At 44.6% G+C, this 22,520-nt stretch overlaps 1 protein-coding gene across 6 annotated transcripts in view; it reads right to left on the reverse strand.

Moving 5' to 3' along the window:
- LOC114877278 overlaps window positions 1-22,520 on the reverse strand; it is a 111,116-nt gene that overhangs the window by 3,297 nt on the left and 85,299 nt on the right. For 5 of the 6 annotated variants that reach the window (XM_029189633.2, XM_046288987.1, XM_029189632.2 and 2 more), the window contains 6 exons: window positions 20,116-20,724; window positions 19,078-19,991; window positions 15,788-16,077; window positions 10,465-10,813; window positions 7,090-7,402; window positions 168-377 (listed from right to left, as the gene is read on the reverse strand). In XM_029189633.2, coding sequence (XP_029045466.2) covers window positions 168-377; window positions 7,090-7,402; window positions 10,465-10,813; window positions 15,788-16,077; window positions 19,078-19,991; window positions 20,116-20,724 — 2,685 coding nt within the window. The remainder of the gene's footprint in view (window positions 1-167; window positions 378-7,089; window positions 7,403-10,464; window positions 10,814-15,787; window positions 16,078-19,077; window positions 19,992-20,115; window positions 20,725-22,520) is intronic. The other variant, XM_046288988.1, reaches the window with a different exon arrangement.

The following is a 22,520-nucleotide window of genomic DNA, read 5'->3' on the forward strand; positions in this document are numbered from 1 at the left end:
GATACGTTACACGCGTGGATATCTAATTTTGTGATCTGGCAAAACTTCAGGAATAGAAATCGATTCGTTGAGACGCGTCGATCTAATTTGCAATTAGAAGACTCGCGTTAAGGGAAGGGATGGGGGTTCCTTTTCATTCGGGGCAGCTGGAAAAAAGGATTACTTACTTGAAAGCCGGCCAGCCTGAGGAACACAATGGCAGGGCAGGCGGGCGGAGGAGCCGCTCTAAGGAGCTCGGCTCCTGCGTCGTCCCGGCGTCCTAATCTCGCCAAAGGACCTTCATGGACGGCCAGATGCAACCGCGCGTTGCACAGACTTAATTCGCGGACGCTCGTGTATCTAAGTAACTCGGAGAACACTGCCAGGCTATCCGATTCCTGAAAATCCAAACAATTTTCGTTACATCACGGCACAATCGCATTACAGCTACTCGGAAATCTGTGTCACCGCAGTGAACCTTTCAGAAGATTATTTTTCTTATATCTCCCATCGAAAACGTTCCCCATTTCTATTCACTTTATATCATCGGTTTACGTAATTTCGAGAAATTCTCAAGTGTATCGTAACACGGTTGGAATTCCGAAAATCTCCGGAAAATCCACTTCGGTTAGCCAGAAGACGCTTTGATCACCCGGCTTCCCGCCCCTTCATTATTAACGCACGTTACACGTGGAAGTGGCTGGTCTGAACGCGTCGCGGCGCCGAAATCGCTTGCGGTATTACGTTGGACCGCCAATGAGATGGGAACAAAGCGAGATGGTACAAGCACAATGGCTTTCGAGATTACAGGATCACGCGCATCGCGTCTGAAGAGGAGCTTTAAGTCGCGACTAATCTTTAAATCATTTTTATAGTTATAAATTTTTGTTAACGAGTAGACGTTCAGAAAACTTGGAAGTTTCTTCGGCGGAGATTGATATCGAGACGCGTCGCGTCGCCTCGAAATAGAACGACCTAATTAGGCGACACAGTTTCGAGAAGGGGGTGTCATTAAGTGGCGCGACGTGCAGTTTCGAATTGATCACGAAAGCCGGGGGCCTCCTCGATCGGAACGAAACGGCTTCGTTCCACTTTAACTCCGAGTTCCTGGTGACACGGAGGAAAAGCGACGCGCGTAACGGAGTCCTATGCAATATTTCAAAGTGCAGTCACCCTCTCCGGGGAGTTTTCCGTGGAAAAGCTACCGCGGCAAAGTCAAAGTCGAACTGTTTCAACAATTGACTTTAGTTTCCGAGAGTTTGAAAATCGGATTGGATTTATGTACGGGGATTCGAGGCACGATATCGTCACCTTTTCCAGACTGCACTGGCTTTTTTTTTAACCATATTATCACATCACACTCATTAGCAACGTTGATTATTCGCGTCGCGACGTTTAAAAATGTTTAGTCGATAATTGACGCAACAAGTGTCACCTGCTATTTTAACCGACATTCCGCTTCCTCGCTGGTGAAATTATTCCGTCTGCAAACCGTGAAGAGGATGTCTCAGGAAATGCTTCGTGTTTTGTAGCTGATCCTTCTTTTTCACCAACCTCTACAAGGTGCTTCGAAATTAAACGATTAAACCACGCTAGCTGTTTCCATGAATAAAACATAAGGCGGCTCAAAGAAGTTTCGTTTAAAAATTTTTAATGAAACCTTTCTGGTACCCACGTTGATATTCTCGTGTAATTTTTATTCATAGTATACACTCTCGTGGTTTGTTCGTTTCGTTCGCGAACACTATTTCCTTTTTTTTCCCTTTCACGGTATTAGAGGTGGTAGAATTTAAACACCTCGTGGAAGTTCTGCTTTCTTTCCTGCTAGATTATTTCGCGGCCGGATCGTTTGATTTAAGAGGGTAGTTTTTACGGGAACGTCGGCTGGTTTGAATAATGCTGGGAAAATTGAGCAAAATTATGGCTGGCGTGGTCGAAACGTTTGGGGTGGCACCTCTATTCTCTGGAACTTTAATGAACCTCCGTTATTTGTCGAGCTGCTTAAAAACATTCCCCTTTAATCGTTCTTTGACGAACCAAAAAAACTCTCAAAGAAATTGAAGAAAAAAAAAAAGAAATTTTATTTTCACCCGTATGGCATACTCTGTCACAGTTTGATCGTCCAATTGGAGGACACCCTGTACGGCAATTCCGTCGGTGGACCGATGAAAAATAGCGGAGTGGCGGCATAAATTGAATGAATCGGCAGCCACGGCACGGCAGCGTTCTTTTTAAATGGAAATCGTCCAGGTTCGTGACAGGCCGCACACAATAATAGCCTGGCGAAAGGGGTCGAGTGCAGGAAGAGGGGAGGGGAGATGACAGTCGGTACAGAGAGCCTCCAACGAGCTGCATTGTTTATAATCACCCTCGTGCGTTAAATGAAATTTGCCCGTGCCCTCTCCGCGCTCGTGCTACTCGACCCTGCCTCATTGTTTCCGAGCGTGATATCACCGGTGCCACCGGTAGGATTTTACGGTTGTACAATTTATCCGGGATATTCTGCGAATTATGTGCTTTTCAAGGCTCCACCTTCGCGCTACCCCCCTCGTTCAGACCGTACAGTTTACCCTCGTTACTGATGCGATTAAGCGAACGAGTCGCTTTATCGACGAACCGATAAACTCCGCTTTGCTAACACGAAATCACGACAAGCGGTAAAGAAATTTCGTTTCATTAACTGTTGGACGAAGTAGCGGGCATATTTTTCCAAATATCCGTTTAGAAAAAATTTTCAAACTTTTCCTCAACATTCGATACGATAATCTTTTATCGTTCAATTTATATGAAATATTATCACAAGTTCGTCCATAAAACGAGTTAAATGATATACGATTCGCGAACTTTATCCAAGATAAATTTCCCGCTACTTGTTACGATGTTTTGAATAAACGTTTCTATAGGATCGATCTCCATAAGGATGGAAAAGCAAGTAGCACGGGACGCGTCTGATGCGGCTGGTATTCTCATGGAAATTTTCACCTATTCCCGTGGATGTTGGTCAGGATCGCGGAGAAGAATGTTCGAGGATCGGAGCTCGCTGGAGAATGGGGTGTATGTAATTTATCGCGGACAATATTACCAGCGACGTTGAACGGCCTGGAAAACCTCGTGGCCCTGTCCGACAAGTATTTTATGACTGCTAAAAATCGTATATCTCGGTCTTCGCGTCGTAGAAAAAAATTAGTAAAATGGAACTTTCCGAACGAACGATCTAACCGTATGAAAAAGTGCCACCGCGAATTCAATTTAATCGTATACAGGTAAAACAGGAACACCGATTAATCAGTTTACACGAATAGAATAATGAAAGAAGAAGAAGCTGTTTCGTTCTCGACAAAATAAGAAATCTCGACCTCGTTAAATTTCCCCTCGATTAACATAAATGTTATTAGCCCGAGGGGGTGAATCGTTTGAAGGCGAGTTTATAAATCATCCAAGATGTTTTGCATTTGAACAAGGTGGATAATAAATAAGGAGCTCTTTGTGGAAACGCTCCGAAGTAATAACCAGCCCTCGTTTTATATTCTCTCGCGATGATCGATTCATTTGTTCAACGTTCCATTTATCTTGCATTTCATATCCGGAGGATATTTGTTTTTTCTTTTTTTTTTTTTTATAGAAACAAATGAATACTTTCTTAGCGGTAAAAAATGGTTGGAATTTATTGGAGGATCTAATAACTTTGGTCGGTTGAGGGTAACGGGCCAAGAGTCACGGTCTCGCCAACTTGCTGGCAGATTTAAGTAAATTGGATGACACGAACGAAAGAGGGAAAGCTCGCTCTCGGGAGCATTTTTAATAATGGAAAATCCATTTGGCCGTGTCGTCGCCTATATATCTTGTTTGCCCGCCACTGTCTACCGTCTCTGTTCAATATCATACTTTATTTCGCGGCTGGATCTCCTCGCACCGAGGACGCTCTTGCTTTTAAATAAATCAGATTCTTCGAGCACGTCGAAACGGCTAAAACGTTCGAATTCATTCGAGCGTGTACGTGTGTATCTCTTTCGTTTTTTTTCCTTCCATTTTGTTCTGGCAAAAGAAAGAAAAGACACTCGACGCGATCACTCTCTTTAATTGATTCCACTTTTTGTTTCTTGATTTACCGAGAACACCCACGCGATCGCTATTGTTTCATTCGTTTCTCCTCGGTACAGTTTGGCTCGAGTGTTCAACGGTAAACAGCTTTAGTGAATTTGAATGAATAAATGTGCTTGCAAGGTGTTATGAATAATGGAACTGCGAATTCGAGTGTAAATCTCTGCCTCAACGATTTCCCTTATTGTATGTTAGGGTACTTGGCGAGTAAAAAGGTTAAGTGGGAATAAATCATTGTTCTGAATCAATTTCGAGTATGCTTTTACAGTATAATAGTCTTGAAACATGTAAGGCTATTTAAAAGTAATGCTACGAAAAGGGAAAAAACAAAGGGAAATCGATATCGAGGAATGCATGTGGAATCCTGTAAGAGAATCGAGGCTTCTCTGGTTACGTCTTCGAGGTTTCGACCAACTTACGAACCACAATGGGATCAGTAAAACGTACAGAAGGGTCTACTACCAGAAACTCTGTGGACCGTAAAAAGAATCGCTCGAAAACTCTGTGGTTTTCTGTCTGCCGACCAAAGTCTGACGTATTTTTCCCAGGAATTGCGGAATTTCAACACCTTACATTTTCAAATTCCAATATTTTTTTTTTTATCTTATTCGAAGAATTCAGATACCCGGGAACTGACCTAAAAAATGAAAAAGGAATTTTTATATAAGTCCAGTGCTATAGCAAGATTTCTAGAGCCTTTTAAACACCCTCCATAAATCGAAACTCTGAACCTATTCTATGCTCTAATCTTCTCTAAGGCCATTGTTGGCTATGAGCCATTATTTCTATCAAGATTCTGGTAGCCGAGCGAAGAAAAAGACAAGCGAAAACCGACAGAGAAGAAAGAGAACACGGCCAAGGAATAATCCTATCAGGTGTATCGCTGGATTATCCTGAAAGTGGTTAATTAATTATCCAGGTTAGAGAACTGGAGCAAGATAAAGGCAGACGACACGAGGATTGTTTATACCCCTCACTAATTTAAGGAAAGGAGTCAGCAACGTTGAGCTCTCGGTTAATACCGTTTCAGAATTTCGACTGTGAGCAGTACGCAAAAGTAAAATGGTTAATTACGTAAAATATTCAACCTGAAACTGTGAGCACGTCACTCTTCTTCATCTATCCTTTGCCACCCTTTTCGCGCGACGTTTCATTAATTGAAACAGAGGAATTCTGTTTACGTTATCCTCGAATTTGCTTCGTTAACTAACCTGGAGAGATGGAAATAGCTTACGGGCTTATCATCGATAATTGTGGACGCGGTGAGCAGTTCCGCTAATTAAGGAGCAATTAGTTTCCATGTGCTTTGATCGTCCGAAATGACAGCATGAATAATACAGGACGATTCGTTTCATCATGTCCGCCACAAGCTTCGATGCTCGTTCAATTGCGAGTAAGCTAAGTGAAATGTAATTTCCCGTTCCAATCGTACAGAATCTATGGTACCCGTAAGATAATGATAAAAATTATTATTATACACACAATAAAGTGTTGGTATAAATGGAAACATTAAAAGAAATGCTTTGGCAAACATCGTTTATAGCGTTCAGGCTGCCGCGTCCGACTATACATTGATCTGTTCTACTAGCCTCTTCAATTTTCCGCTTTACGGTTTGATTGAAAATGCAGCGGCGGATAACCAGCGTCCGGAATCAAATTTAACTTGTCGCTGAAGTAGGCCAGAGGAATTATGCGCCGTAAAAATTCTCTTTGTAGAAATTGTGCGTTCCACGTCTGACCAATGACGCGTCTTTACTACTAGCTTAGCGTTAAAGCCGGTTTCTACTAGCGGATCGCAAACCGCGAACTTGATGTTTAACTATTAAATACGGTTCCTCAATAAAATCATCGATCTTAAGTAAAAATCGTATAGTAGGCGTTTAGAGGAAGGGGAAGACGGTGAGTCTCCCAAGACGCCCTTAGCTCGGGTCGGCGACCGCCAGGTGGCAGCGAGATTTGGGTCTGTTCTCGCTGGCGGTCCCCCGGCATGCGATTTACATATAGGTTCCAAAAAACGGGATTATAGGCGTCTGGGGCAGGGATCGTTCATCATCAGCCCCATTGACGAAACGCCCCTTTATCTGTTCCTACGGTTTAACCATTATTCTCCCTTTTTCCTTCAATGCAATGGCGCACAATTTCGTAAGTGCTGGGCGGCGATATTCAACCGCGCTCCGACAACTTGCACGGCGCAAAGTTGCACAACGTCTCGACAACGTTCTGGTACGGAATCTCAAGTAGTCGTCCCCGATATACAACGTCGGAAAAGTTCGTATAAGCCTTCGATCGGTACGCCGGAAAAGCTGTCTGAATCCGAAACATCGCTAACTTCCAACGAAAAAGAGAGAGATTCTTTTATTCGACCGATTTACCGAGGAATCGATATCAGGGGAACGAAAGCCGATCCGTTTGAAACCGGTGAACCAGAAAACATTTAAAACGTTCAATTTAAAAAAAAAAAAAATTCACGTATGCTCGCTGCAGGCCGGGGTAACAATCGGATCCTCTCAGCTTTATTAGTTTATCGTTTTCCATCCGTTCGACAATGGCCATCGCGAAATCCACTCGGCAAACGAGACTGCATACACGGTTCCATATCCGCTCGCGCACGGTACCTTGATGGACACGGTGGTTCTCGGTCATTAACACGGAATACAAAAGCAAGCACCGGGGATGAAATTTTCAACGGTAGCCAGAAAAGCTCCGCGTCGTTCGCGTACACTGCGACGGTTAACTTAAAGTGCCGACTCGTTAGGAGCTGGCTCTGAATTCGAAATGTAAATTCCAGCCTCGAATCGTCGACGAACTTGTCAGCATTCCGGCTGGATGGTTTACTCGTTTACCAACTGCAATTGTTGGGGCATTATTAAATTCTGCGGATGTTTCGTCGTTGATCGAGTCAACCTTCGGGGCTAACAGAGAAATTCTGTCGGATCAAACGATTGGACGAAACCTTGTAATATACCGGAGCTTTTCTTTGTATTTAATTATTATATTTTATGAACTTACCTCTATTCTAAACGTCCATCCCTCGAGGCTGAGCAATTTAAGGGTGGTGTTCCTGGCGAGCGCGTGACACAATAATCTCGATGGATGATCATCGAGGGCTAGTCGTGGACTAGCGAGATCCAAAAGTTGAAGGCAAGGTGCTTCAGTCAATGCAAGGACTAGTGGCATCACGTCCGCTGGCCTCGATGCACCGGCAGCCCTTAGAGCATCCAAATTACGTGCCCTTCGGATGGTCTCGCCCAAGCAACCCGCATCCAATCCACCGAGCAAACACTTGGACACGTTCAGGGACCTCAGCTTGCAGTTCGGTTCTCTGAGGCATCGGAGCAAACCGCCATCGATTAGTTGGATGGTCATGCAATTTCGGATTGGCCAATGTTGACGTTCCACTTTAATTTTTGTGGCTAGCCAACTGGCACAATTGCGACGTTTGCAAGTAATTTTTTTTGATAAAAAAGAATCTTAATGGATTAATATAAAAAATTATAAAAAGTATTACTTCTTCTCATGAGAAGAATTCTTCTCATTTTCTATGGAATTTGGATTTGACGGAAGAAAGAATTCTTGTCTGCTTCAGAAAAATGGAAAAAGTAAAAAATTATATAAGAAGGAAGAGAAAGAAAAGGGGTGCGGTACCTTTGTCCAAATTTGAATTTCCGAGCAGATATCGAAAATCTTTTCTGAATTGGATACGAGCCGTGCCATATGTGGATCTATTATTGGAAAGGGCGAGGATTTAGGCACAAAAAGAAGGGAGAGAACCCCTCGACATTGGTTTCTGATGAAATTGTGTTAGAGATTCGAATTCTAACGAGATACATTCGAGTTTGATTTATCGAATGTAATCGTATCGATAATTGAAGAGCCTGTGAAATCCTCCTGACACCGAAACTCACTTGACATCCGGAAAATTTACCAATAAATAGGACGATAGGAGTTTTCGCTACACAAACGCGAATGTCCTTCTGCGACTGAACAAAAATCGATTCACAATTTCCGCTAATTTGCCATACATTTCTACGATGACGGCAAATAATAAAGCGATACGATTGAATCTTCCAATTTTAATTAACGAATTCTGTCGTGTCTGTAGCAAGACGTTCGATTTTAATCAAAGAAATTGACAAGCCAACCAAGACGATTATACGATTTGGTCTAACGATCGACGAGGTAATTCCTTTATTAATCGAACAGATAGACTTTTAATTAAACCTCGTTCACTCCGATCGAACGGCGGAAAGGAAAAGTTTGCCGGGAATATTAAAACTGTTATAAAAACCGGCTACGAAATAAATGTAATTACGCTGGAGAACCACGAAATAACGTGAGCGCGGCTGTGTTTAACAGAATCGATTCCGCAAAGTCGATTATTCGAGCTGGTCGCTTGTAAATTGAACAATTTCCTGGCAAATCAGATCAGTCATTAACGTGCCCGTGTAATCCGCCCGGGGAAGCTGTGCCTGATTAACAAGTACAATTAAAAAGTTCCTCTGCAGATCGACACACTTTCGACACGCTTATTTCCTTCGAATCAATGTCTCGTTGCATAAAACAAAAGATCGAAAATAATTCATTAAAATTCATACGTTTTCCTTGATTTTTCAAATTAAATGTTAACAGCCTCGATATTTTTATTACAAATCCTAGGATCTGTATAAAAATAACCATAGACACCACAATAGGGTGGACGAGGGTGGTAAAGAACTAACAGCTTACGGATTCGGACAGGTCGAGAGGGTCTCACGTATGTTCCTGCGTTTAATAGGGACAATTCAAGGAGCTCGACCGTCTGGATCTGGGCCTGGATTTAACGCTATCTACTGCTCGCACGATATTTACTCGGCTATTAGTGGCTGGTTAGCCGGGCATACAGTTAATGGCGCTCCTTTAATGGTATCCAGCCAGGGGTAAAGCCGCTCGAGTGGTCTCGACGTATCTATTCGACGGTAAAAATACAGCCCGTGAACGTAGCGTGGCCGATCGTGCTTCGAATCGCGAGCGAGAATAAACATTTTATTCGAAATGCTCGCGGCGGATAAGCCACTCGGCCAATAAAACTGATACTCTAAATCAAAGCGCGTATATATATCGTTCCCTCTGTTTCTCTCGATTCTAACCGTGTATCGTTCTTCCCGCGAGGAAAGGCTGGAAAACAAACGGTTGAAGCAGAACCGATGGGTCACCGGTCATGCGACGTATTTCAGATACCGCGTTTTACCATTTTCCAAATGATTTCTTTGTGTAGCGAAACGAGGGATGCCTTTTTTATAATCGTTGAATTCGAAAATTTCAAGCTGCAAGTCTCGGGGCTTTAATTTTTTACATTTTTCCCCAGCCTGGGAGAGGGGAACAAAGCTGAAACGAGGACGATGTTATGATTTTAATTTGAGGAGCTCTAATGAGGACAGGGAGGCGAAAAATGTTGGAGAATTTCGGAACTAGCCTTCATCGGGGCTGGCAACAAGCCGTTACGGATTCCGTTGAAAAGGCAGCGAAGACAAAGGGCAGGAACAAAGGGAATGTATATGGTGGAAGGTATTTTTCGCGTTTAAGGGTTGACGTGTGCCAAGGCCCCGTTCGTAAACGAGGAAACAAAAGGGTTGAACTACGCAGCCGGCCTCGACTTCCGTTTGCGCCGTGTGTCGCGCGAACGTTGCCGCTCGTAAACGGATTCATAAAGAACCAAGTGCTTTCTTTCTTGCCGGCTTTTCATCAACGCGACTTGGAACAAATGGCTGCCGAGTCGAATTACACAATTCCTGCGATTCTTTTTACGATACCGCGCCACCTTTCCCCTTCTTTCCGTCGTTCTTCTCCGACTTTCCTTCGAATCGTATTAACTCTTACGTTTTACCTCGATTTAATGAACCTTTAAAAATTCGCGAAAACGATGTTGACGCAATTCACCCTTAAACTTTGGCAAGGGACTTCCTTGCCGAAGGAAGTTCGTATAATTTCCTGAATGGCCACGCTCGTTCGTCTCCTTAATTTCCATAACTCATTTACCAGTGGTGTTCGAGGAGCCGAATGTTGGAAACTTCGCGGGGGTAAGTTGAACTCGTAGCACGGCCTACGGCTTGGAAGTTGCTTTACAGAGAACCGGTGCTGCTGACAGATTTACGTAACCGTAAATGAAAGTTGCAAATCTCCTCGTTTCTTTTCATTTTCCTTCCTCGAATATTAAATAATTTCTCCTAAACGTTTCCTCGTTAACCTTTCATTTTAACCCTCTCGTAACTTAATAACCGAGAAACTCGAACGTTGACGCCTAGAGTGTTGAAATCTTCAATAAATCAAGGATATTTACGGGAAGGCTGGAAATTCGCTAAACGGAGATTGATAATTTCACAGTGAAAGGATTAATCAGAATCTCACCTGATAGCGTTGAATATCTCGTGAAATCCTGTGCCCTGGTGGCTGGTGAGGTCGCAAGTAGGCAACGGGTGCAAGAGCGGTAAACGATGACACAGTACGCTGTCGCTGTTCCTCTTGCTACTTCCGTTGCTGTCCCTGTCCCTGTCGTTCTGGGGTAGCGGGCCGTTTCCGGTGCCGGGTGCAGGACCAAGGCCAAGCCCCAGAGGAAGTCGTGGCAGGGTTGCGGGCCTCGTTAAACTCCCATAGGCTGCCAAAGCGCCCCGTGGTAGGGAGGAGTAGCAACGATTAAGGGGTAGCGTGCCAAGGGTGCTGGACGCGCAGCCGCTGCTTCCGGAACCGGAACCCGAACCTACGCAATTCCTTTCGATCGTCTCATTTCGCCGGACCGTGTTACAGGGAAACGGTAGAAATGCTCTCACGGGTTCGCCGTTTCGAAGTTTCGGGGTGCGTTCGAGCAAGTTAGTTCGCCCGGAATGAATTGTAATTGCAGAGGGTGAACTCGACGGGGGATGAAATCAATGGTACCGGCTAATGGATTCTCGGTGACGAACGGTTTACTTTGATTCACGAACGTTTGTTGGTTCGCCATTCCGTCGGCCGGTAACTGGAAAATCTCCAAATTTTCAACGTTCTATCGTTGTACGAAAAAAAGCGCGTCTGCACGATCGATCCACTTAAAAAAGCAATCGAAAGGAAATTGTACGAGCAAATGGAACAAATCGTTCATAGGAATCGTCGGGATCAGATTGGCGAATCCCCGATCGCTCGTAACGTAGTTTCATTCAACGGTACGTTCACCCTCGCGTATTGTTCGTCATTGAAGCCATTATCTTACGGTGCGTCGTTTCGGAGGAGGAGAGCCCTCAATAAAGTTCCCTCTACGTAACCGCTTCCGCCGCTTATTTTACGAACCGCTTAGCAACGCGCGAACCAACGTCGTTACCTTTCTCCCTTACACGCTTCGTTTATATTAATTCTACGCGGGCGAAGCTTTACGGCCGGTAAACTCGGCTGAACACGCTTAAAGACGCGTCCCGTACGGTAGTCGTTGCTCACGTTTCTGCAACGCCAAGGAATCTCACGGTTCGCCAACCAGTTGACAAACAAACTGCTTTAAGACAGACAGCTTCCTTCGCGGAAACGAGCGTTACTAGTAGTCAAACGTCGTGTAACGAGAGCCATCATTTTGTACTCTAAAGGAGGAAGACAAGAACAAAATCCACCATTGCCGTCCGAAATATTCCCCGTTAAAATCCGGAACGCTCAAGTTTGATAACAAAGATCGAACGAATTTCAGTGGTGAGACCGAGGAAACGAACAAGCGATAACCTCATTATATCTACGGGTATTTTCGAGGAGTGTAACTCGACGATAGTCAGACGCGCGTGTTATCCTCTGGGCCACGGAATCGCGTTTACTCGACGATAGCTTTAATTCGCCGCTCGCCCTGGATTCCAATGGAGTTAACAAACTCCTTTTTGGACGTGATCTCGTAGAGCCCGCTGTACGTGCTCGCTCCGTTGGATTACAGGAAATTTGAGAAAGCTGAGGTCGATGGAATTCCAGTCGGAATATTAATTCGCTCAGGAATATAACGTCGCGGCCAGAAGGTCCGGGCGACTGCTGCTCCCCGGTACCCCGAAATTTTTACCAATCCCAGGGAAATTTCATTAAACAGAAACCGCGATAAGTTACGCATTTTATTCGAGATATTTCTGTTCGGTTTACGAGACGAGTTCTCGCATGCCGAGGGAAAATGAAGAGCGCTAGTTCGTGCTAGGAAACGAGACTCCTTCGCTGGAGAACTTCTGCTTTTGGAATTTCTAGTCGTCGCCCCTTGTTATGGTAACTGTCGCGCTGGAATAATTAGCAGCGACAGCGAGTAGAGTGGCTGAAAGTAATGAGCAACCGTGAAACCTTGATGAGATTCATTGTTGTTCGCGAGTAAGTACAGGAGGAAGAATAATCAGGCTACGAAAGAAAATGATTTCGTATTGCAAACCACTCGAACTCGAAGCTCACGTTTCAGAAGTTTCACCAGGGAATCGCTAGCAAACGTTCCTATGGAAGCTCTGTTAACGCGACGACGAGTAACGCAAACGACCCCCCCTGTTGTTCTTCCGATAATATCGTCGAGTTAACAGTTTCGGCCAAGCTCTTCAAGTTTCGCCAAGTTACGAGCTGTTTGCTTATAGTCGCGCGCGGTGGGATCGATCGGAAATTTGTTATTAAACGGCAAGTTTCCGCGGTGACGACGGGTTATTAACTCGCGTACGAGTATCAGGTAATCGTAGATATCCTAGGAACGAATTCCATCGGTCCTTGGTATCCGTTGAAAAATTCCAAACGATCCAAACCGGTGCACCGAGCGTCGCAATCGCGCGACGATCGACAACCAGATAGAATTCCGCTCTTCGAATGCCGCGCAAGTCGGTCTTTCTCTTTCCGCCAGATAGAAGAGATTAACACGTTTAACAGCACCGACGTGACACAGCTTTTTCCGCTTTGGTTGGCATTATTTCGTTAAATAACCACTTAAGGCGTATAATGGATGCAGACGCGTGGACCAAGGGCCTCCATTTTGTCGCACGACGAAACGGTTGGCTGACCGAAATTATCAAAGAGCATCCACACGGCTACTCGTTGCCGTCTAAATTCATTCGCTTCCGGCGTGTTGGACAAGTGGAATGGCAAAGGGAATGATAAACGGCCCCGAGCATCTTTTCCCCCGTTTAATTCTTTCTCCTCTTGGATTTCATTAAACTCGAGAATGGCTCGCGTCACGGTTCGGAGGATAATTTACGTAATTCGTTGAAGAAGGAGGAGGAAAAAGCCATAGAAACGAATGGAATTGGTATTTTTCCATTATTCGATCTCCTCTGTACCTTTGCTTTGTTTCGAATAAAAGTCAGACAGGATTTGATCTGTAGAAAATATTTCATTCTTGTTTCATTTGGAACAGACTAACATAAAAATCCACCCACGATAAATTGCAAATAATAAAGAGGATCTCATAAATATTTATCAAAAGTATCGGGAAAGATTATTAATTCGAACGGTGCCGAGCGGCATCCAGTCGCGAGAAGCTCGAATCTTTTGACAGGAATCGCGTGCAATTCTTTTCGTAGGAATTCAATTCGCGGATGGTTAGATCGATTTTTAGTTAGCGTTGCAAAAAGAGAAACAAACAACGCGAAACAGTAATACGAATCACGGCCGAGAAGAGTTTCAATGCTACTCGGAATGCTTTGATGCAACGCTTTGGTGCAAAAAGCACACTGACCTATAAATCAAGCGATGGGTCTGCGCGATGGTCGGAAGGCTACGGGTCGTCTGTTAAATCGATTGCAATTGATTCCACCGCCGAAATTCGTTCCACCTTTTAACAAATGAAACGCGTTGCTTCGAATTCTTGACAATTTTTTCGGCGAATCAAAACCGCACGGTCCAATTTAAAACGTCGCGTTTTCTACGTGTTATACTACTTAAATCCTTTCTCGTTCGATTCGATCGCATAGAAACAGAACAAAATATTCTTAAATCGTCGGGACGAAGATGTTTGAAATGTTCTAGAATAATAATGGCAGACGTCGATGGAAGAAAAATGAGAAACGGAAAAGCACAACGTTATTCACTGAATCGAGCAACGAGTTGTTTCTCTCCGTTCCCCTGTATTTTCTCTCTCGACGCGTATATATCCATCCAGGAACGAGCGAAACGAGGGTAACGGGGGTAGGAAGAGAAAGGATCGATGAGTTCTCTCGAGAAACCGTCAAACCGAAAGATTTGATTTGTCTACGCCGCTATACGGCTCGTCGTCGCCTCGAGGAAGATTGCCTTCGACCCGACGAGCCAATCTTCGGGGACTTCTTTCAGCCCGTCAGAAGTAAACTCGATCCAGCAGTTATCCGTTTAAAGAAAATAGAGGAAAATCGAAATTCTGATTCGTACGATCCCGAGGAACGGACGAATGAACGGACCGCGATAGGCTCGGAATTTTCCACGGGAAATTTCTTGAATTAGTATCTCCATCATCCACCATCATCTTTTTGCGATGAAAATAGAAAGAATCGAATCAGTTTCGGGTTTGAAGGTGTCTCTTTTGGAGTACTCTCGGGTTTATTCATGCATGCGCATAGAGAGTAGACTCGAGTTCGAGTGCACAAAGGTCGAAGATAAAGGGGGGCGAGGATGGCACGAGGAAGACATTAAGGGGCTCTTGAGAGAGAAGGTTTGGACAGGGTGTAACAAAGGTCCAGGAGGGTTTACCCAGAGATGATTAATACGTTATTTGCGAGCGGAAATTCAGTTGGAAAGTGTCGTTTGCACGGAGAAGCGTGTATAAACTATCCTCGAGGACGTTGTTCATCCTCCACGTAGGACACGATCCAACGGCTATTATTATTCTAGTGAAAACATTCCGAACCATCTAGTTTCTTGTAACGTGTCATTTTTTGTTGCATCCCGTTCGAAGCGATCGCTTTATCCGACAACTTTATCGAATCAAGAAAATTCGAATAAGAACCGGGGTCGATCGTAAAGTTTACCCTTCCCAGGGTTCGGAGGTTTACGAGCGATTCGACGATTTACCGCAAGGCGTTCCATAATCGACCCATTTGATCGTCCAATTTCTTCCTGGTGATTTTCATAAAATATTAAGCTTCAAATTGATATGCCATAAGTGGCAATTTTTCGAATTTTTACTATGATTTCCTTGTAAATCGGTTCTCTAGGAAGATGACTCAGGAGGGCGAAAGAACGGAACCGGTAGCAAAGCAAATTGGAGAACGTCCGCTTCTCGCCACCGCGGAATTGCAATTTCGCTCAGGAGAAAAGCCTGGCCGGTTCATAAATTGAACGTCCCCGAGGTGAGCAGCGGTCTTACGTGGTACGTATTCGCGGTAACTCGGACAAATGGTACGGCTTTAAAGTTCGAAAGGGCTGAAGTTTCGTTCCGACTGTATGTAAAACGCCGCGGGAACTTCACCTCTACGCGATTCGCCTGCTGCTAGACCGGAAACTGTTCTAATTTCAACTTTCTAATTCCGCCACCGTAACCGGCTAATGGCTACGCGTTCTCCTCCTCGCGGACATCCCGCTCGTTATTGGATCGTGGTGGAGAACAAAAGATACCTTTTTATCTCCCGATGTGACATTTCTAAAGTTTAATGAAATTTAATGAAATTTCACGATGAAAATATTTCTACGCTACATTTGCAAATGAAAGTATTTTATCATCTCGATATCGTTGCTAACGGGAAATTAAAAAAATTAATGAAAATTGTGCGAAGCAAACAAAAGAGAAAATAAGGCAAAGTTTTACCCATACTGATTCCAGAACTGGACGGATCCTCGTTCTTGGCACCCCAGCTTCCGGCCAGGTTTAGCGCCAGCAGTGGTCTCTCTTTCAGCAACTCAGCGACCGATGCTAGGCCCTCGCAGCCGCAGCCCAAATGGGGCAAGTGCAGTGCCTGCACTTGAACGCAGCTACGAAGTGCCTCGCAGACCCGGGACACTTGTTCACCGGACAGATTCATGTCGAGGACCAACCGTGCCAAGCTACTCGACGCGTGACTCAGTCCGCGGCAAAGGGCATTCACCACGCATTCCAATCTGAAACAATAAATTGATTCCCTTCAAGTAGCATTAGTCTTTGGAAAACATGAAAGTTTTCATTTTATACCACAGAAAATTGTTATCCGTTATAAAACTCGCCGCTGTTTGGCACCAGCAATTTAACCTTCGGCATAACAAGGGGAAAATAAAGATCCAGCTACAAAGATTCTGGAAACCTTGCAACTTTCTTGCCAACGTTTCGCAACCACCGCAATTTTTGCCATCGGTGGCTGCTTGACACACTGTTACCGATACGAGGAACTGCAGTGTTTGCGAAATATCGATGAAAATGAACTAGACGCGGTCACGATTACGCGAATCCACCGTGCAAATTTACTGGACCCTCCCTATGAATCAAAATTTATTATCAACCTATATTTCACCTTCCAAACCTGGAATAAGCATTTTTCGTGAGAAGCCCTTTGACATTAGGATGGATCTTTGTGCACATTCACGAATGGAGAGAAAACTAATTTGATTTCATAAATCAAAATTTATTATCAACCTGCTTTATGGCGAAAATTGAAAGAACTATTTTTCCGTAATAATCGAGCGATCCTTTGTGCAAATTTGCTTGCGACAAATTAATTAAAATTTGTTATTAAACTATATTTTATTACGAAAAGAGAGCTGCCGAAATGGAAAAAAGTATCCTTCATCTGCGCCCTTTCGCGATACTGGAACAGCCCTTTGTGCAAATTTGTTCGCTAGACGACCGATGCATATTCCCCGTTGGATTTATGCATGTATAATGTTCCCTTCGTTGTCTGTTCCCCATTATTTCGAGAAGCGGCTGCGCGTATACGTGCAACAGTTATGCAAATTACGGATGCAGTTATACTCCCTTCTCGGCGAATTGCAAACGAGTCTAGATTTTCTCTGGCGTTACCAAGCCCGCTGGAAAAGCTCACTCCCGCGGAATTCTTACAACGGAGGATAAACAATACAACGGCGAAGGCAACGTTTCACTACCGAGAAAGAAATTTTAATCGCGTTTCCCTGATGCTAGAATAAAAAGCAACATCGCTTCTATTTCCGATATTAAAAAGAAAGAAAATTAAACAACTCTTTTATCCGTTGTTATGAATAACGCTCCCATGTACATACGTGTGTTCATGTAAATTCGTTCAGTTATTCGATAAACAAAGGATCCACTTCAATTACGATATTTTCCAAGTTCAAACAGACGCGCTTCGTGTTCTCCGAGTTAATTAAAATTATCCAACTCTGTTTAACCGTCCGTATTCGAAACAAAACGATCGATACGATTTCATTGGACGATCAAACAAATCGCGACGATACACTGTTTAAAAAACAGCCCGTAAACAACGAACACGTATTCATTTATATTTTTAAACAAACGCAATTTGTTCCTCTTTTATCCTCTGCTCAATACGTATTTCGTTCCCGTTGGAAATATTCAGTCAGCCGTCAGTCAAAGTTCCACTGACCGGTATAGTTTATCTTGACCAGGATTTTATGAAACAAGTCCTCTTCGTCAACGTCACCGCAACCGGCTCGAATTTTCGACGGATTTATCGACAGGTACATTCGAAACTGTGTTACCGAACTTTTTATTCCGCACTTTTAAAAGAACCGGTGAAAAATTACGTGAAAAAGTAGCGAGAGCTTCGCAATCTAATTGCAGTATCTAATTGATGTTCCCCGGGGATCGACACCATCAAAGTGCTTCGAATAAGAGGAGAAATTATGAATCGTCGTCTTAGCGGGAACTTTACGAAAAGACCGAAAAACTTCTCAAGCTGCTCGAGGAAAGTAAGGAAAGAGCAGCGGAAAAGGAACGGACTAAAGCCGGCTTAAAAAGGAAAGAAACAAACGGGAGAAGAGGGAAGGAGAAGGCGGAGTCGGGAAACGAGGCCTCTGTAACTGGTCCAACGTTTCAACTGTGAAAACCAAGCCTCGTCCTCCTTAATTTTTCGCCACGGGCCACGACGTTGACCCTACTCCGCGATTCTCGAACCGACGTTGCGAGAAAGAAATAAAAAATATGACTGCTCCTCCATTCATTCGCCGCATATTGTTCCACAACTTTCTCGACTTTTCTCCTTCCCGCGATTCAACCCCTTTCGGGTACGCTCATTGTTACCAGTCTTCGTGCGTCGAATAACCAAATTTCTGGCATTTTATCTCGCGAGCTTGTGCGTGAAAAATGATCTGAAAAATGGATACGACCTGCGCGCAGGAAATTTAAACGCGAAAGAATTTTGCGAAAGGAAATAGTATCGTATTTCTTATGGATTAGGGGATAAGAAGAACGAAATTATTGTAGCTACTTTTAACTAGAAATAACTCGCCAAGTCGACGGGTGCATTTGCAAATTTTTCTTTCAACTTAACGAACGACTGTGAATGCGATAAGACAGTTCCTTAGAAGTTTCCTCCGTTCTCGAGATAAGTAGACGTTCATAATTAATAGCGGCTAATATTTCTTTGCCTATCTCGCAAAGATCCTGAACGCTTTTTATACTTTTGCTTCTCGTTTCGAGTTAAAAAGCTGATCTATTTGTACGCCTCCGTACGCGTATCTCTTTCACGGTTAAACTTTTTTAATCCACTTGCCGATATTGCTCGACGTTCGCGCAGACGGTCCGAAGGATTTTTTTGATTTTTGTTCCGTGTCAGCTTAACCAACGTTTCGCTTCGTCTACCTTTCGGAAAGTTTCTTTGCTATAACGTTATTGCACTGATAGTATCCTCTCTAAACTTCTATCGCTTCAACGTCTCTTAGTCGATTTCTAGTAACTTTACCGAAGTTACATTGTAAAATAAACGTGTCAAGGGCGCTTTGAGATTTTGGAACATTGGTTCATGATCGGGTAGAAAATTGAGGAGGGAAACCGTGCGTCGCCGACCTTCCGGACGGATTTATAAGGGAGCACAGTACAACGGTACACCTCCAGCTCGAAGCATTCGAGATCAAAGATGGAAATTTAACTATTCACAGTTAATTATTTATGAATTTTAGAATCCTACTCACCTGTCGTGCGCTGCTTCCTCCAAACACGTGATGACCAGCTCGAAGTCGTTCAGCTTCTTCTTCCCCAGAACGCTTTTCAAGTGTCCAGCCAACTTCTGAGCCTCGTCAGCAGGAAACTCTTGCCCCAAAAGTGACGTGATTCTAACTAGTTTGACGCTCTCGTTCCCAGCAAGGGCTTCGAAGAAGTCATCCAGATACCTAGGATCGGATCCTCTTTCCACTTGGAAGACAACTTCGAGGGCTTCGAGTGTGCAAGCTGTACTTTCAAGGATTCTAGCCCAGCCTTCTAACTCCAAGGGTGAGGTGTGCACCAGCGGTGCCGGTGGTCTCTCGTTAGGAGCAGGACCAAATCCAGGTCCAGCTCCGACTAGTCTACACACAGCGGAGATGTTTCCATCCGAGGCACCGGCTGCCTTCAGCAACGAGAACATAGCTCTGGGTGGCACTTCGAGTGGGCAGAGCTGATTTAATATTAGATGAGTCTTGGGCCCTAGTAAACCAGCCAGGTGGCTGATGATACCCGATGGCAATCCTTCTAATTCCCTTCTTAGTATGTTCGCGTATTGAGCGACGGAGGTGAGATAATAAGCTGCCAGGAACTCGGCTACCGCCGTATGAATCGGTGTGTAAAGCTCTGGTTTACGTCGTTGCCCGAAGGTCAGCCCTTTGGTTAGGAAACCTAGTCTAGAGACCTCGATACCACCACCCCGAGCCCTTAACTCCGCTTCCGTGTAACAGCACCTGCCTTCCCTGAGCGCTGCCAGAGATAATTTCCCAAAATCCTCCAGTCGCTTCCTGCAGTGACCAGGAACCTCCTCGCTGTAGGGAACCGGAGGATCCAGGCTCCTTCTGACGATGCACTTCACCGCAGCTTGGACCAACGCGCTTGTCTCCGTTGGTAAACTACCCGAGTCCTAAGGAACGGAAGGGTGAGCTTTGAAGCAATCATTTCTACGCTATTTCTCCGATAATCTAAATGTCAGACGACACTCGGGAAGAGAAAACAAAAGTGTGCTTCGGTTGAACCGCGATAAATACCTGATAGAGACAGCAGAGCATAATCCAACCCAACGGATGCTGACCAAGCTGCTTCACGGTCTGCGGTTGGACGTTCAACGCCTCGAGGAACTCGCAAGCCTTCTCCGCGATGTCGTTGTGAATGAAATAAGCGACGCACAGCCTCTCGACGTGGGACCACTCGAGACCAGCCAGATGAATCCTTCTCTGAACGAGCGGCGACAGGACGCTGGAGTTGTTCGGGGAACAAGTGACCAGGATCCTGGCGTCAGGGAACAGCCGTCCTTCGAGAAGGTCCACTGCGTCGCCAAGGGATGCCCTACCACCTACGCATTCGTCGTAACCGTCCAGGATAAATAGAACGCGATCCTCCATTAAGTGCAGCGTTCGCCAGACTTGAGCGACAGCGTCGCCGATGGCTGCTGTCCTGGGGAACAGTTCTCTGGCTAAATAATTCAACACAGGGCTACCGCGAAGCTCTCGAAGAGGAACGATAAAGGCTAAGGCTGGACCATCGCCTTGGATCGCCCATTGGTGAAGAAGCCGAAGGCATAGGGTCGTTCTTCCGCTTCCTGGGCCACCCTCGATGGCCACGCGACGGGGTGCTTCCGAAACTGTGCCGTCGCTTAGCTGAAACAAAAGAATTTTTCATTTTGTTATTACAAAAATTGTCGTGTAACAACGGGTGCAATTATCAATAACGAGCGATTCTTCGAATAGGATTACTAGTTCGAGCGAGAGGTTTCAAGTTCTAATTGGTTAGCAGCTGGGGATCAGGAAACCGAGAAGTATCCGAGAAACTGGTCACGAAGTCGCTAACTTTCCTTCTTATTGCTGCTCTGGCTGTCTACCTTTTAGAAGAACGAGCTTCCGGTACACAGGGAAACTGTTCGTGATTCATCGTACCGCCTCGATCCTCTTATTCCCTCCGAGTTCCACATCGTGCTCGAGATTCATTAAGAAATATCGACACGAACAACCTGAAGAACGCTCTGTTACGAGAATAAACAGGATAGAATCTCGTGTACCAACATCGACGACCTGTTTTTCCGATCTCGTTTCCAGGATAAATCCATATCGAAGAATCGTAAGCCCGTTAAACGTCGTCCATGCTTGCACGAAACATGAATTTACCTATCGATCAACTCTTTTCTTCAGGCGAAACACCGAGTTTAACCTTCCTTCGGGGATGAAAGAGCGGAGAATATATATTGTAAAAATGATACCCCGTTCGATGCAACTAAATGCATCGTAAAAGAAAGTAGGGGTATAAAAGACGTGCTCCGTTATGCAGGTTCTCACGAAAGCTTTTCTTGTTTCCTTTTAACAAGAACGTTTTTGAAGAGGTTTACATCAAGGAGCATTAGTACTACAATAAATATAAGCTACATATAAAATGAATTGAATTCTCGACTTATTTTCAAATATAATATCTTCGCGATCTTATTTTTAGTGTACGACGGAGTCGATAACAATTTGGCAAGCTAAACGAAACTCATGCAACCTATCGAGACAGTGAAACGCTCGTTTCGTTTTCCACCGACTCACCCATCCGCTAAACATCTCAATCTAGCTTTAATACCGGCAATATCTACCGGCAGCCTTGCGAACCCGAAGATTTATCGAAGCCACGATAAATCCGACTGCTGTGCCGCGAAATCTCCTTATCTGCCAGATACACGTACTCCACTCGCTTCCATCCGTTTCGATTTCTCCGGTAGGAAAGGTCGGAACATGTGGCTGATGTGTCACTGTCGTGGAAATATTAGACACGACGGGGAACGTGGGAATAAGCGAACAATACAGAGAGTTTCAAGAAACAGTGTTTATACTCGGTCCAACGTAAGAGTAAACTCAGTTTTCGATCGATCGGTGCATCCCTAATCATTACCTACCGATCTGGTGCATATGATTAATCGCGACTCTATCCATACCGGTCTCCTACTGATAATTAATTGTCACCGCGTATGGAAAAAGAGAATAACGAATGCTTCGGACGTCGTTTTTACGTTGGACAGAGTATAGATTCTATTTTATTGTCATGGATTTTTCGTCCAAGTCACGTTGCGACAGTCTTTTCCTTCGAAAGGGACGCATAAGAAATCGACGTCGCGGTGCAATTAAACGAGCCCATTCACCTGAGAGCTCGATTTCTGAGAGTCCTTCCGACGAACAAAAGGGGTAAAGGCTGCTCGTTGAGCATTCCGCCAGAAGTTATCAGCGTGGCCGGGCGTAAAAAAGGCTTTCGAGAAACGTTAACGAAGCGAACTCGGCCATCTTATCGAGCCCACGACAGAACAATGCCTCGTTACGCGAAGCAGAACGGTGCGGCGGTTTCGTTCGTTTCTTGATCGTCGTTCGCATCTTACTGGCGCGATTAAAAGCTTCTTTATTCGAACCATCGAAAGAGTTATGTCGCTGCGGCG

This window comes from Osmia bicornis, chromosome 15 (genome assembly GCF_907164935.1).
Source record: "Osmia bicornis bicornis chromosome 15, iOsmBic2.1, whole genome shotgun sequence".
NCBI classification, from domain to species: Eukaryota; Metazoa; Arthropoda; class Insecta; order Hymenoptera; family Megachilidae; genus Osmia; species Osmia bicornis.